Source organism: Fusarium musae, chromosome 1, assembly GCF_019915245.1.
Source record: "Fusarium musae strain F31 chromosome 1, whole genome shotgun sequence".
NCBI lineage: Eukaryota > Fungi > Ascomycota > Sordariomycetes > Hypocreales > Nectriaceae > Fusarium > Fusarium musae.
The window spans coordinates 2,153,550-2,168,204 of NC_058387.1; the positions used below are offsets into that span (position 1 = coordinate 2,153,550).

Sequence of the window (14,655 nt, forward strand, 5' to 3'; positions counted from 1 at the left end):
AGAGAGCATGATCTCAATTTCGAATCTGAAGCTCCCTTGTCATTTTGTTTCTATCGTTGCACGACGGTCTGCGATTCTCGACAATACCATAAATAATCTTGTGTCTCATGGCAAGATCACATATCATGGATTTTACACATGTCTTGCGGGCCACCTTTTCCTTTTGAGATACCTACCTCACATCTTTATCATGTTATATGGTGATCTTTCAACGGGCTGGGCTGTCTGTTTGGGACTGTCTTTGCATCTTTTGGGGTAACTCTTCTCTCCAAACCAAATCAAACACTTAGGCGAGTATATACGAAGCTTGCTGGTCCGGCCAGAATTCGCGGCAAAGTCTCGTAGCCTGATTTGAAGTTTTTATTACCATCCTATACCTTGCCAGAGGTTGATGTTTTGTTTCAACATTGATAAGTAAAAAGCCTGCTAAATTGTAGGTATCACTGGTCCTGCAGAGGTACTTGGTCTTAACCTTGACAACTTAAAAAGCCAATGCCCAAACTTCGCGCTCTTGACATTATCCAAGAGTTTCTCACCCTTCTCATCGACGATGGGCCTACATGATAATAATGTATCGTGATCAGATGCTTCATGCCAAAGCTCGAAAAGATCCAATATGTGACTATCCGTACATACTGGTAGATGCCAATGGTGGGGCTTCGTCCACTGGCTTAGGTACCGTATTAGTACCTAGTAGGTAAGGTAAGGTAGTCAGGGGTCTCTCATCATGGTACCCCAGCTGAGAACGTCATTTGTAGAGCGTCCAGTCCAATCCAGTGCCTCTTACATTTGTCTAACGCCCAAAGCTCAAAACTTCATCCAAACATTGGCTGAACCCTACAGAGCCCAACTACGTCCGCCCGAAAGTATCCTGTCTTTAAAATTCATCCTACACCTCCAATCAATCATGAGTCAAAAGAGATATTGAAATAATTTCGCATTCGCAAGCGCAATCCTATCGTGGACACGTTGACCTTGCATCCTCTATCCATTCCATGTTATCCTACTGAACAATACACGATGGAATATTCCTCAGGGGCCTACTCTTCCCAGGCTCCCTCTCCCGAAAAGTCGTGCGAGCTCTACATACGCGACTATCCTCATCGATCCATCGCCATTGTTTCAACCTCACACACTCTGATTTTTCGATATACTACCTCCACCAGTGAAGCCATCGCGAACGGCTCGCTTACATCCTTAGCTGCGCCTACGAGGAGCCGCGGAAACCCCGGCGAAGCCTTGGTATCGAAATGCATGGTCGAGTTCGCACCTGTGGCGAAGCATCTGCTGCAGGACTATCGCCGTCTGACACATCGACCGATCTACGGGACACTAGGCTTGATCACAGTTAACAGCGAGGTCTTCCTATCCGTCATTACGCATGCGACACGTGCTGCCACCTTGCGGCCTGGCGAGACTGTTGAACGTATAAATGGAGTAGCGTTCTACTGCCTGAGTAGCGCGGACTACGACGATGTTGTTCCTCTCGAATCACTTGATCCGGAGTTTTCGGATTCTGCATCGGTGCAATCTGGTCCCTATGGGCAAGGCCTTGGTCGAAGAGAAGTTGCCATGGAGCACCCATGTCATGAGCTTCGCAACCTACTAAGTAACGGAACATTTTACTACAGTACAGATTTCGATCTCACAAACCGGCTTCAAGACAGGTTCGTTGTTAATGATCCTGTACAGCATTAGACTGACAACAAATAGACCAATCAATTCCAACTCGTTCGAAATCGACAATTTTGACGATGGGTTTCTCTGGAACTCGTTCATGATTAGGCCTCTTGTCGAGTTTCGTTCCCGCCTCATGCCTAATGAACGAGCTGCACTTGATTCGTCACGGATACTGACATCAGCAATTCGTGGTTTCTGTAAAACCATGACAATTCCGCTAAGCTCTTCGCCCCTGAAGAATCCCAAGTCTGGAATGCCTTCTTTTATGACTCTCATATCTCGACTATCCTGTCGCAGAGCTGGAACTCGCTTCAACTCACGAGGTATTGATGATGATGGGCACGTGGCAAACTTTGTTGAGACTGAAACCACTTTCTGGAGCCCGGCAGGAACCATGTTCTCCTATGCTCAAGTGCGCGGATCAGTGCCTGTCTTTTGGGAGCAAGCCGCCGACCTCATTCCCGGTCGGCAGAAGATCACAGTCACCAGATCTCCCGATGGGACACAGCCGGCCTTCAACAAACATTTTGAGGAGCTTGAGCAATCGTACGGAGCTGTCCATGTCATCAATCTTCTTAGTGAGACAAAGCCTGGCGAGGTTGAGCTCAGTACACTCTACCACAATGGTATCAAACACTGTCCATTAAGCCGTGCTGGCCCAGACGGATCTTCGGATCATGCTCTTTTGCGAGAAACCAACTACGATTTCCACGCAGAAACAAAAGGGCCAGCAGGATATGAGGCTGCCCGAGATATTCGCCGCTATATTGAGGACTCTACGGACGGTTTTGCCTACTTTCTTGCGGAGGAGACAAGCGAACCGAGGTACGACCATGATGGCTCTGGACAAGCTCGTATGGTGGTTGTGCTTCTTCAGGAGGGTGTCTTCCGAACCAATTGTCTGGACTGCCTTGATCGAACTAATCTTGTGCAGACCATGATCTCACAGATGGCAGTTGAGGCCTTTCTTGGGCATCGGGGTGAATTTGCTGCCTCTGACTTCTGGATGAGGCATTCCAGTCTCTGGGCAGATAACGGCGACTCCTTGTCCAAAACCTATGCTGGGACAGGCGCGCTCAAGTCATCTTTCACGCGTCACGGAAAGATGTCTCTTGCAGGGGCTGTGGCTGACGTGCGAAAGTCTGTCCAACGTATCTATCACAACAACTTCCTTGACCCCTCTCGTCAAATCACTATTGACATGCTTTTGGGTCGCCTTGTTGGGCAAGCACCGGTCCTTCTGTTCGATCCCATCAGCGATTTTGTTTCAACAGAACTGTCCAAGAGGAGCAGCGAGTTCACGTCATACAACAGCATCACCATATGGGTTGGCACATTCAACCTCAATGGCCGTACCGAAGGCGTCGATGATGATCTTGGCCCTTGGTTATTCCCGGAGGCCTTGGGAGCTGCGCAGCCGGACATCTATGTTGTTGGTTTTCAAGAAATTGTAGAGCTCAGTCCGCAACAGATCATGAACAGTGACCCATCACGGAAGAACCTATGGGAGCAGGCCGTGAAGCGCAATCTTAACGATCGACAAAAGCGATTGGGGGGTGAGAGGTATGTGTTGCTACGGAGCGGGCAGCTGGTTGGAGCAGCACTCTGCATTTTTGTAAAGACGCCCAGTCTGGCCAACATTAAGAACGTGGAGGGTAGCGTGAAAAAGACTGGCATGTCTGGTATGGCTGGAAACAAGGGTGCTGTGGCGATCCGATTCGACTATGCCAACACTCGTATATGTTTTGTCACGGCGCATCTGGCGGCTGGCTTTTCAAACTACGATGAACGCAACCGGGATTATGCAACAATCCATCACGGTTTACGCTTCCAGCGGAACCGGGGAATTGATGATCATGGTAAGTACTCTTGGTACTGTGTTTGCTGAATCCACACATACTGACAAAAACAGACGCCGTCATCTGGCTGGGCGACTTCAACTATCGCATTGGGCTCAACTCGGAAACCACGCGTGCGTTGGTGAAGAAGCGTGACTTTGAGACGCTATACGAGAACGATCAGCTCAATCTGCAGATGGTAGCTGGATTATCGTTCCCCTTTTATTCTGAAGCTCGCATCACGTTCCCTCCGACGTACAAGTTTGACATAGGAACCGATGACTATGATACCTCGTAAGTGCACTTTCATGTATCGGTGCTTGTACTTCACGAATTCTGACGAGACTACAGTGAGAAAGCTCGCATTCCTGCGTGGACGGATCGCATTCTCAGGAAGGGTTCCAACCTCAGACAGATCTTGTATAACTCGGCACCTCTCAAATTCTCAGATCACCGACCTGTCCACGCTGCTTTCGAATGCAGGGTGAGTATCGTGGATGAGCAGCTGCGAGATAAGATCAGTAAGGAGTTGTATCAACGTCGAAAGGCCGAGGTCGGGGACACAACAGCTCATCTTGGCACTGGCGAGGACAGCGATGATGAAGATCTCATTGGCTACGATTCTATCGAGCCAGGGCTTCCTCCCGCGAGTTCGGATCGCCAGAAGTGGTGGCTCGACAACAAGCAGCCCGCTCGTGCCGCTGTACCTGTGCCCAAGCCCAGAAACGGGCAAGCCGTGGGGCTCAATCCCAATCGTCCTTCGAATCCTTTTGGTCTTACTGAAGAGCCGGACTGGATCTCTATTCCAAGATCGTCGTCGAAGGCATCTCTGTCCAGCATGTCCAGTTCACCATTTGAAAAAGTCAACTTGCCCAATGTCATGGCATCGGGGTCAGGTGTTCAACCCCGAAAGCTACCACCCCCATACGACCCGTCAGCATTGCCAGCTAAGGTCGGGCGCATGAATCTCCTAGACGACAATGCTCCTTTAGGCCATGTCGAGACGCCACCTCCGCCACCACCCCCGCGACGAGGAACATCAGGAGTAGCAGCAATGGGACAGACACCACCGAGCAACGGGTTTGGTCTCAATAGGGTGCAGACTCAACCGCTGCCTCCGCCTCCGCCTCTTCGGCCTACATCGGCAGCTTCTCATGCGTCCCAGTTCTCGCAGAACAGCAAGGCTGGGAAACCTGCGCCGCCGGTAGCAAAGAAGCCTGCACATCTGACCACGACATCGCCAAGCCCAAGCCCAGCACTGAGCCAAAGTGCCATTGATGACGACTTTCGGCCACCGCTGCCAACAAGGGCTCATACCGGAGGTCTCACAGTAAGTCCTCACTCACAGGGCATCAGAGCCGCCTTGCGGAAGCCGGTAGCGCCTCCGAAACCTGGCATGAACGGAACCGGTGCAAAAGCGTCTAGCTCGACCGGAGCGGTAGAGCTGCCCGGTATGACAGGCGGAGTGCCATCTCGCCGGGCAGCGCCGCCAGTACAGCCCAAGCCGCAGTTACCGCAACAGGACCAAAACCAGCATCAACGACAAGGATCTACGGATCTGTTAGGATCCCTAGGTGAGGGTCAAGAGGTAGGAGGATGGGAAACGCTGAAGCCGAGCACGAGGGCATAGGAAAAGTGAGTTTGTTTTGCAGGTCTAGGTTAGGTTAGTTATTGGATGCAAGGCGTTGGGAAGGGTTTTGATGGGCTTGAATCAGTTGTGGAGGTATGGCTTGGGTTATGACTATGGTTATGCCTTTATTACAAGAGCAAAGAGTACAAGCACGACTTGGTTATCGTCTCAGAGATTCGCCGGCTGATGTTGTTATTTCTGTTGGTGTTTTTTATGTTTCACATCATGTGAGCCAGCAACTGAATCATGTGTCACCCGATTCGTCTAACCACGAGTCGACCCAGAAAAGCCCCTGTATGGGAGTAGCGGCGTGTTTCGGCAGGTGATTTCTATGTATCAGTGTCGCCAAGGACGCACCTAATTTAATTAATCTTGCCTCTCGTCGGGTGATGCATTACTGTGGTGGCCACTTGGTAGTTGTAATGTAATGTAGTGTAGGTAAAACTGCTACCCTGGAGGGGCAAGGTGGAGGGATTTATTGTACAGTACGTACCTTATGTATTACTTAGAGATCTAGGCCTCATGACCAAGCCCCACAGATGGAGACCTCCAATGAAATAATTCTCGGTATCTGGCGGGCGTCAAGGGACTGATCTGATCGGTTTGTCAAAATTACTCTGCTGACTCTTTGGGCTTATTACCGTTAATAAGTGGTGTTGAGACTTGAGTTCGGCACGAACCTTTGGTCCCCGTCACCGACACTTTCGATACTCCATTAGTGGGTACCTAGGTACAGATCCACAGTTCAGTTGAGGTAAAGTAGGTAAGGTACTGTGGCTGCAGCGCTCCATGCACTGCATCGTAGGGAGATGCATACAGGACACTGGATGGTAGCGCTCCATGGCTACCGTAGGTTACCGTTCACGCTGCACTCTTCCCTAGGTTCCCTGTCGTGAGCACGAGGCCTTGGACGATCTAGACCAGCGCTGATCATTTTATGTATCAATCATATCACATCCATCCATCCTTGACGGATATGTACTCGACCTAAACCACACACACTCTCTATTCCTTCGTCTTTTTTTTTGTCTTCCTCTTCCTCTTCCTCTTCCTCCATCTCTGATGCTCTCCTGAGATGCCCTCAATTCCCAATCCCAGTCCTCGATAACCTCAGACTCAATCTCAACCTAAGACGTCCAGCCACCTACCTAAGTACCTACTTATCGTACCTTAGTAGTATACAACCTAATTCATTCTTGGCCCGCGCTCAGAAACCCGCCCCTCTCTCTCTCCCGAAGCCAAAGAGATCGTCCCCGGTCCGTGATTTCCTTAGCTCCAATCACTTTCGAACCGAACCTACCTTACCTTGCCTTGCTTGATCTCGCCTTGCCTCTCTTATTTCTAAACCCTTGATCGCAATTTCTCCTTTTCCCTTCTCACAAAGAGAACCTCTAGTGCAGTCTGGGTTGCTTGCTTTTTTCTTTCTCGGGAATATTTTCATAGGCCATCGCAATCAAGCCTCACCTGTCTGCTCTCGAGTGTTTGAGTCTTGGAGACAACACAACCCCCAGATCCCAGATCCAGCACGCTCAGGCCCTTGGATAGTACGATTTCGTACGATCTGCACGAGTCATTGGCGTACACGGATGAAATCGCTGGACGACGCTCAAAAACCAAGATTGTCAATGAGCTACTGATATTTTTATTTTTGACGTCCTCATCGTCCGCTTCTCATCATCACCAACGGCAGACCTTTCATTTGATGGCAAGCTTCACAATTCCGACTGGCCTCGGACTCATATCACACAATACGCATTGAGCCCCGTAATCCAACATCTATCTCCTTACGGATCCCATTACTCAATCACAACGAATTAATCAATTGCTATTATCAACATCTGCTTCAACAGTAAAAGAACCAGCCATGGCCGCCGATAATTCAGATCACCGAACCAGGATCAACCCCCTCATGCCTCCTGCAAAGCAAGAGCGCATTCACATCTGGCGCACCGAAGTCGCTTCAGCCCTACACCTCCCCACGGCCCCGTCACTATCATCATCACTATCATCTTCATCCGCCGCCACTCCAGACCCCGACCCAGATACTTCGTTTGTTACACCTCCATCACCTGCTGGTTCCAAGCCCCGAAGCTTGTGGAAGCGCATCAGCTGGCGCTTTGGGCCCAAGAGACGCACCGCTGCCAACATGGCCGCCGCCGCCGCCGAGCTTCCCCCAGATGGCCGTACAGCCATGTACCGCGGACTTGAGAACAGGGTGGCTCGCGGAGAGGACGCGAGAGATGAAGAAGGCGGCATTCTGGAAAGGGATAGCGAAGAAGGAAATGGCTTGAAGGAGAAGCAAGAGAGGTTGGCTCGAGCAGCCAGGTTACTCAACCGTCGCATCGAGGAACGGTGACAGCGTCGCCAATGGACTGACGCATCAGCACTCGCTACCAAGCAAGGAATGCGTCTGTCACGTTTGCTTACGAACGACTCGGTGCCAGCATTACATACTTCTTAATAGGCAGCCGGGTCCATGTCGACATGTGTCATGATATAGCATTTATTCTTCATTAATCAATGTCCTTCACAGACAATTCCACGTACCCAGACTAGCATGCACGTGTAAACCAATCTTTCTAATCTCAGGTACGAGAGACTATCACATTCGACACTTGTCCCGCCCGACATTGACGTTAAACATATGCAAACTTCGGAAACCCCCTTAGCAGACAGCTCGCGAATGGAAAGACGGAACACGAGCGCTGGGAAGATGCAACAGTTCAACATCAGGAAAATGTCAGCAGAGAACAAACGTCACCAGTGCAGAACTCTGAGAGGCTTCAGATCGGAAAAGCCAAGGGGCAGCTTATACCGCCACTTTTTTCTCGGTACCCGTGAACATGAATGTAGGGGTTGATTTTTGGGGACAAGTCTTTGTTCAGAAACAACAGGAAACAATTCATCTCTCCATTGCCTCTCTTCAGGGGGGTTGCGTTTGAGAACGAACCAATAGACATGAACAGAAAAACATAAAAGACATACAACAATTGGGGGAAAAGCGTTAACATGAGAAAGACTTCTTCGTGACGATCCATCTAGACGGGCTGAGCCCTGTCCACGTTCTCAATGACCAACAAGACGGTGATTGAGAGATACACAGATGTTAGATACGGAAAGTAGGCCAAAGAAAAAAGACGTGTGAAAAGGGGAGGAAACTTTGCGATTTATCTGCCAGGTAGAAAAGAGGGGGAAAAAAGACAAATAGCCGTCAGCACCGAGTGTTGACCAATCGAATTTTCCTGCTCCCTTCTTCCCTTCTTACTAGTCCGACGGACAAAACAAGGTGAAAGATTCCACGCCATACACTCTCCCTTGCCAGAAAACCAGACCCTTTGTGATTCCTCCCTCTCCATCGCCATGGGAAAAAAAGCAACGCACCGCGCAAAAAGAAGAAGCCTCGTACTATCATCCAGCCCGCCCAAGACAGGCCCAGCTATCCGTGTGTCCGGGGGCAGACAAGTGTAACCGGGGCAAGAATACGACTCGGTTCCTATATGCCGAGACGCATGTGGTATCGAGGGGGATTATTGATAGATTTAGGAGGCAGCAGCAGGCGCAGGCTCCTCAGCAGGGGCGGCGGCAGGCTCAGCGGGCTTGCCAGCCTCGCCCTCCTCCTTCTTGGCAGCATCGGCAGCACCAGCGGCCTCGCCCTCAGCGCTGTCGCTAGAAGTCCAGAGGGTGAGGTTGTCTCGGAGGAGCTGCATGATCAGGGTGCTGTCGCGGTAAGACTCCTCAGAGAGGGAGTCGAGCTCGGCAATAGCATCGTCGAAGGCCTGCTTCGCGAGGTGGCAAGCACGGTCGGGGGAGTTCAAGATCTCGTAGTAGAAGACGGAGAAGTTGAGAGCGAGACCCAGACGGATGGGGTGAGTGGGAGTGAGCTCAGTCTGGGCAACATCGGTAGCGCTCTATGGTTGAGCAAAACTTGTCAGCGAGGGGCACCAGCACCCCGGATCTTACGGCATGTGACGGAGGTGGGGGGTAGTTGGGTTTTAATTTAGCCTTACCTTATAAGCATCGTGGGCAGCGGTAGCAGCACCCTTGCGCTTCTCACCAGAGGCAAATTCGGCGAGGTAACGGTGGTAGTCACCCTTCCTATTCATCAGAAAGAAACACGGTCAGCTTCTTGATAACCAAATTAAGAAATGGTGTGCTTTTCTATTTTTTTTTTTCGGCGGTGGAAAAAGCACGCATGGAGCGAGGTGGGTGTAAAGTGCTGCGTGAGCGAGCACAAAAAGGGCGGAAAGACGAGGGGCCTCAGGCTAGAGGCGGGGAAGATAAAAACGCACATCTTGTGGTAGAAGACCTTGGACTCGCCGGTGGCGGCGTTGGGGATGAGGAAGTCGTCGAGGACATCGAGAACATCCTGGCAAACCTTCTCGAGCTCGGTCTCGATCTTGTTGCGGTAGTCCTTGATGGTGGAGACGTGCTTGTCGGAGCCCTTAGATTCCTCCTTCTGCTCGATCGAGGAGATGATGCGCCACGAGGCACGTCGGGTGCCGACAACGTTCTTGTAGGCGACGCTGAGGAGGTTACGCTCGTCAACGGTGAGCTCTCCGCCCAGCTTAGCCACCTCCTTCATGTAGGTGACCATCTCATCGTAGCGCTCGGCCTGCTCGCAGAGGCGGGCCAGGAAGGTCTTGCTATAGTGAGTAACACGTACGATGTCAGCGATACGATGTCCTTCCAAGGGGATCTGGATTCTTAAACGAGCTGGACGAGCCAAAGTATTGGCAGGGCGCCGATAGCATCGGAAGAGATCCGGGAGGGGATGTCGTAGACAAACCTTTCACGCTATCACACCATGAGAGTCAGCATCAAGCATTTTGATTAGAGAGATGGGGATGAGGAGATGAGCAGGGAGGGGGAGGGAGGGAATCGAGAATCACCGCCTGATGACAAGTTGAGAATGCCTCTAGATGATCACAGGCTACATAACCGAGAGTTCAAGGCCACAGACGAATCGTGGACTTCGGGGAGGAATCTCATGGTGTTGTCACCGGTTGTCAATGTTGGGCTTCGATTGAGGGGTTGTGCGGCCTTCGGCGGGACAGGAGGCCGAGAGGGAAAAAGGGTAGAGCATCTCTAGAGAAGAATAGGGAAACCGGGAGGGAGAATACATACCTCGGTGGCCATTTTGGAAGATATTGGGAATTGTTTGATAAGAAAAAAGGAAGTGGAAGTAGTCGTGACAGGGAGAAGAGAGGTTGAGTGAGAGATTGAATTTTTGAGGTTGAGAGTTGGAGGGCGCGTAGGGAGAGGGATGAGTAGAGGTAAGGCAAAGTAAGGTAAGGTACTAAGAGAGACCAGTGACTGGACTGGATTGGATTGAGGTGTAGTTAGGCGGGTCAGGCGTTGGGTGAATGAGCGAGGTACCTAGAGGTACGTATATTGCGTGGGCATTAGGTACCTACCTAGAATTGGATTCTGGCAGCGTCCTGTACTAATGGAATGGGACGCATGGGAGCAAGCCTGACAGGCAGCGGGCAGCTCCCCTCCCCCAAATGGATCGTTTCTAGGGGTGTATCGCCCAAGGAACAGCCTGGCCCGCCCAATCCCAGGGTCGCCTTGGGCCCGGGCTGTTGGCCTCTGCCTTTGACTCCCACTTCTTGGTAACTGTTTAACCCGCATATCGACATTAGTGCACCACAAACCCAGTCACCGCTCTAATAATGAATGGATCTTTTCAAGACAACCGACAGTGCCATTAACTGGAGAGAGAGGAGAAAATAGGGGAGCCGATATGATCTCCCCGTTTAGCGGATCATGTCCCCGTTGAAAAGTCCAGACGGAACCCGGTGCGCCATAGCTGCCCGCCTCATCTAAATTGCAGTGCATCCAATACTGAAGGTAAGGTCCGGGTATCTTGGAGCAATCCAATCTGAGCCCAGTGCCCGCAGTCTCTGAGACTGCGGAGCTTGGTGTGCTACCTGTACATAAGTTAAGTTAGTTAGTAGAAACTCAAGGAACCTGGGCTGGGCTTTGTCCTGGCTGGGCCCCAGGCTGCCATGCCATGCCATCCATGCCGGATGTAAACAATGCACAGGGAGCCACGTGAGCGTAAAAAAAAAAGTGACGACAGAGATGAGCCCCCCTTCCATTGATTTCACCCCTCTTCCACCAAACGAAACAGTTTTCTGGCCGTTGTTTGATGCTTGGTGCTCACTAGCCCTGGCAGTTGACGCCAATCTCTCCTCCAGTTCATTCACGCCTGTGCAGACAGACAGACAGACAGACAGACAGACAGACAGACAGACAGACCCCTTTCCCTACTTTTGATTCACAGGGATAGTGCTGATATGCACGTGCTAATGTCTCCTTTACGGCAAGCTGATTTTGTCAAGAGAAATCACACAATGCTTGTTGTTTGTTGTTGTTGTCTCTGCATCATAATAGAATCAGCCTCATTGGGGCTGATGAGACGACTTCTATTGGGCCCTTGTCCTGGTTATCTCCAGGTCCACCACGGACGGCAGCACGCATCTCACACACGAATCATGGCTGATAATGAAAGTCTAGGTGAGATCCGAGAGGCCTGACCAGTGATAATCTGTTGTTGTCTGCCTACCAGTATGACTGCCACTACCGCCAAAAGGCACGCACATGAGAGTCTACCATTCATACGCCTCCACCGTTAAGACTTACAGAGCTCACCAGCACGTGACGATCCTATCTTACTGGATTACAGGTCGTGAGAGCTTTGCACGAGATGAACTCATTTCCTGGGATCGTCCGTTGTATCAACCGCCCACTCCAGCGTTTAAGAGCTTATCGAATCCAACCACTTCGGTACAGTCTGGACTCTGTGACCCTGATCCTGACTCTGAGACGCCTGTTGCGATATATGTATCAAGCCAAGACCAAAACCACTATCTGAAACTTGGATCAAGATTTCTTACATGATTAGACAATCTAGACAGTCCGTCCACAGCTCTCGCACTTGTGTTTATTAAGAAATAGAAACCCATCTATGGAATTTCTCAGGACTAAGATCCAGTAGAGTAGTAAGTACTCTTTGCTGGCCTGGCTGGGCTGCATCAAATCTCAAGATCTGCCCATCTCGCTTTGAACGGGTCAAATCCCTGCCTTGTGACTTGACGCTTGACATTCTCATTCCGCTTGCCTGCAACCCCTCCATGTCATATTGCACGCCTCGATTTGTCCATCCTTGACCAGGAATCCGCGAACCTGGATACGGGAACTGTTTAGCTGCTAAGAGTTTGGTGATATCCTGCTCGTTTCAAGAAATCCCACTTTAAGGGCATACTGTAGCTGCCAAGTTCAACTCACTTGTAAGCTGTACATAGTCTTGTTCGTTAACAGACCTGGCCGACTTCAATGGGGCCCTTTTTCTTGCAATCTGAAGCTAAATAGCTACTCTGTCGCTCATCAAACCCCTGCTAAACTGAACCATTTCTCCTCTGATCCCACGGACCCATCTGCAATCATCCGAAGCCCACGTTCCACCAGAGCCGTGGAAACCGGTTTTGCCTCATACAGTGCAGACAGCTCAGCAGCGGGAATGCGTATGCTCTCTCTTATCTCATTCTTATTATGATGGGTATTCGAGATGATGAACTGTCTGCATTGAAACAAGTCGACCAGGCTGCATAAGTCTGAGTTCCAGTAGCCTTCCCCAAGGTGAAATCTTACTTTCAGGGACTTCTTTTAGCCTGGGACCCTTCTTTGTCACTTGGCATGATTTTGAATAATCCTGGTTCGGCTTGTTTTGGTGGAGCTTTCCGCTCCGTCTAGCCCGTGGTGAGCGGGACTGGACCAGGTCACCAGAAAATCGTATAAAGTACCGTATGACTTTGAACAACACGGAAGATATACTGGCTGGCATGGAGTAGAAAATATGTTCTCTTTCGTCCATATGGTGGTTCTAGAATATGAGTCATTGGGATTCAGACGCTTGAGACTAGGTACATTGAATTTGTCGAATACTTGATGAATTACATGAGAAATTTGATTTCAAACTTGTTGATACTATAGCCCTTCATATGCATTGATCCATTAAGCTCATATGCATGAGATATCTTGAAGCAGGCTTTTCCATATCATCAACGCCTGCTAACCCCAACACAATAAGTTTTTTTCTTTCTTTTTTTAAAAAAATAAAATAAAAATAAAAATAAAAATAAAAATAAAAATTCAAAATCACAGCTCCTCCATTTCCGGTGCTTGGTACCGTCCTCTGCCCCAATCTGCAGGGTCGCCTCCTGGTACACAGAGGCCGAGTCTCCAGAAGTAGTCCCGATGAGCAAACAGCAGTTGCCATAGCTTGAATCTGGAAGGGAATCCATTCAACTCTGCCAGTTTTTCCGAGGCCGTTAGAAGGCCTTTGACGTGAAACAAGCGGCGTATCGTCATCCATAACGAGTCGTCTGCCCCGGATATGCATTTCGGATCATTGTCGCCGATACACATGTGAATATCGACTTCGGAAGGGCTGAGCTCCTGTTTGGCGATGTATATCTCGCCTGCGTGTGACTTGTAGCCCCATTCACCCAGAGGAAGCAGAGGCACGGGGTCTTCCTTATGAGTAATCCGCCTGTATTGTCGTCCCTCGAGATCTTCTTGGCCATCTAGGTGGAAAACTTCATCGACGAAGCGAGCGAGCCCTCCATTCCCAACTCGGGGTTCACCAAAAGTCGTGACTATGACGTCTTGCCATCCCAGAGATACCTTGAGCTCCAGTGCAGCGAGGCAAGCGACGGAGCCTCCTAGGCTATGGCCTACAAGCTGAACAGGGTAAGAAGGATATTGGAGCCTCAGCTGTCTCAATTGCGGAAGCACAAGACGTCGAGCATTCTTCCAGGACTGGAGGAACCCCATGTGCACCGTACAATTTGTACATTGACGCTTTGGTTCGTCAGAAGGGCTTTCTCCACCGTGGTCAGGAGACGGGTACGGCACATACTCTTGCGGTACAGTACTCAGATCGACAATCGTATTGGCGATGCTGTAAGTGCCGCGGAAGGCCACCACAATAGCAGGCTCACCGGCCATGTAAGCGTCATTGCCTCCGCGTTGTCTCACACCGTGATCAACAGCGATATAGCCGCAACTGTCACTGAGTAAAGGGCCAGTATCCCACGTATTGATGAGATCGAGACTGGGAAACTCGCTGCAGCGCGAGACACAGTCGAAGGGTTTCCTGACTCCCGTGGTGCCAATACAATAGGCAATGTCGACGAGTCGTGATAGACGTTCGAGTGTTGCAAACAAGGGCACGGATATGCCGTAGGGCTTAGTATCAGGACTATTACTGCTGTGCCTGAGTATTGACAATGGGTTGCTAAGAGCGAGGCTTGAAGTGATGAGAACCAGCTGAAGAGTCAGTGTCCTCATCGTGTTGACAAATTTGAGTCGCATGGTGTAACGTGGTGCTCTATGCTGATAGTTGCAAAGTCTGAAAAGCTGCAAACGCGTCCATAAATGGTTGATCTTTTTTTCCTCCTTCCAATATTGGAAACGTCCCCAATCCTCGCTGTGTGTTGTAGA

At 50.3% G+C, this 14,655-nt stretch overlaps 4 protein-coding genes across 4 annotated transcripts; 2 read left to right on the top strand and 2 right to left on the bottom strand.

Moving 5' to 3' along the window:
- Positions 1 to 1,020: 1,020 nt before the first annotated feature.
- Positions 1,021 to 5,148, top strand: J7337_000649 (uncharacterized protein; the record flags this gene model as incomplete). The annotated part of the gene is made up of 4 exons (XM_044818397.1): positions 1,021 to 1,667; positions 1,714 to 3,539; positions 3,593 to 3,812; positions 3,870 to 5,148. The coding sequence occupies 4 exons, from the start codon at positions 1,021 to 1,023 to the stop codon at positions 5,146 to 5,148; spliced, it is 3,972 nt and encodes a 1,323-aa protein (XP_044686099.1).
- Positions 5,149 to 7,012: 1,864 nt separating this feature from the next.
- J7337_000650 (uncharacterized protein) lies at positions 7,013 to 7,504 on the top strand (the record flags this gene model as incomplete). The annotated part of the gene is made up of 1 exon (XM_044818398.1): positions 7,013 to 7,504. One exon carries the CDS (start codon positions 7,013 to 7,015, stop codon positions 7,502 to 7,504), a length of 492 nt encoding a protein of 163 aa, XP_044686100.1.
- Positions 7,505 to 8,687: 1,183 nt separating this feature from the next.
- J7337_000651 (uncharacterized protein) lies at positions 8,688 to 10,284 on the bottom strand (the record flags this gene model as incomplete). The annotated part of the gene is made up of 5 exons (XM_044818399.1): positions 8,688 to 9,056; positions 9,156 to 9,243; positions 9,438 to 9,791; positions 9,935 to 9,942; positions 10,273 to 10,284. The coding sequence occupies 5 exons, from the start codon at positions 10,282 to 10,284 to the stop codon at positions 8,688 to 8,690; spliced, it is 831 nt and encodes a 276-aa protein (XP_044686101.1).
- A 3,024-nt stretch (positions 10,285 to 13,308) lies between these two features.
- Positions 13,309 to 14,526, bottom strand: J7337_000652 (uncharacterized protein; the record flags this gene model as incomplete). The annotated part of the gene is made up of 1 exon (XM_044818400.1): positions 13,309 to 14,526. The coding sequence occupies one exon, from the start codon at positions 14,524 to 14,526 to the stop codon at positions 13,309 to 13,311; it is 1,218 nt and encodes a 405-aa protein (XP_044686102.1).
- Positions 14,527 to 14,655: the final 129 nt, after the last annotated feature.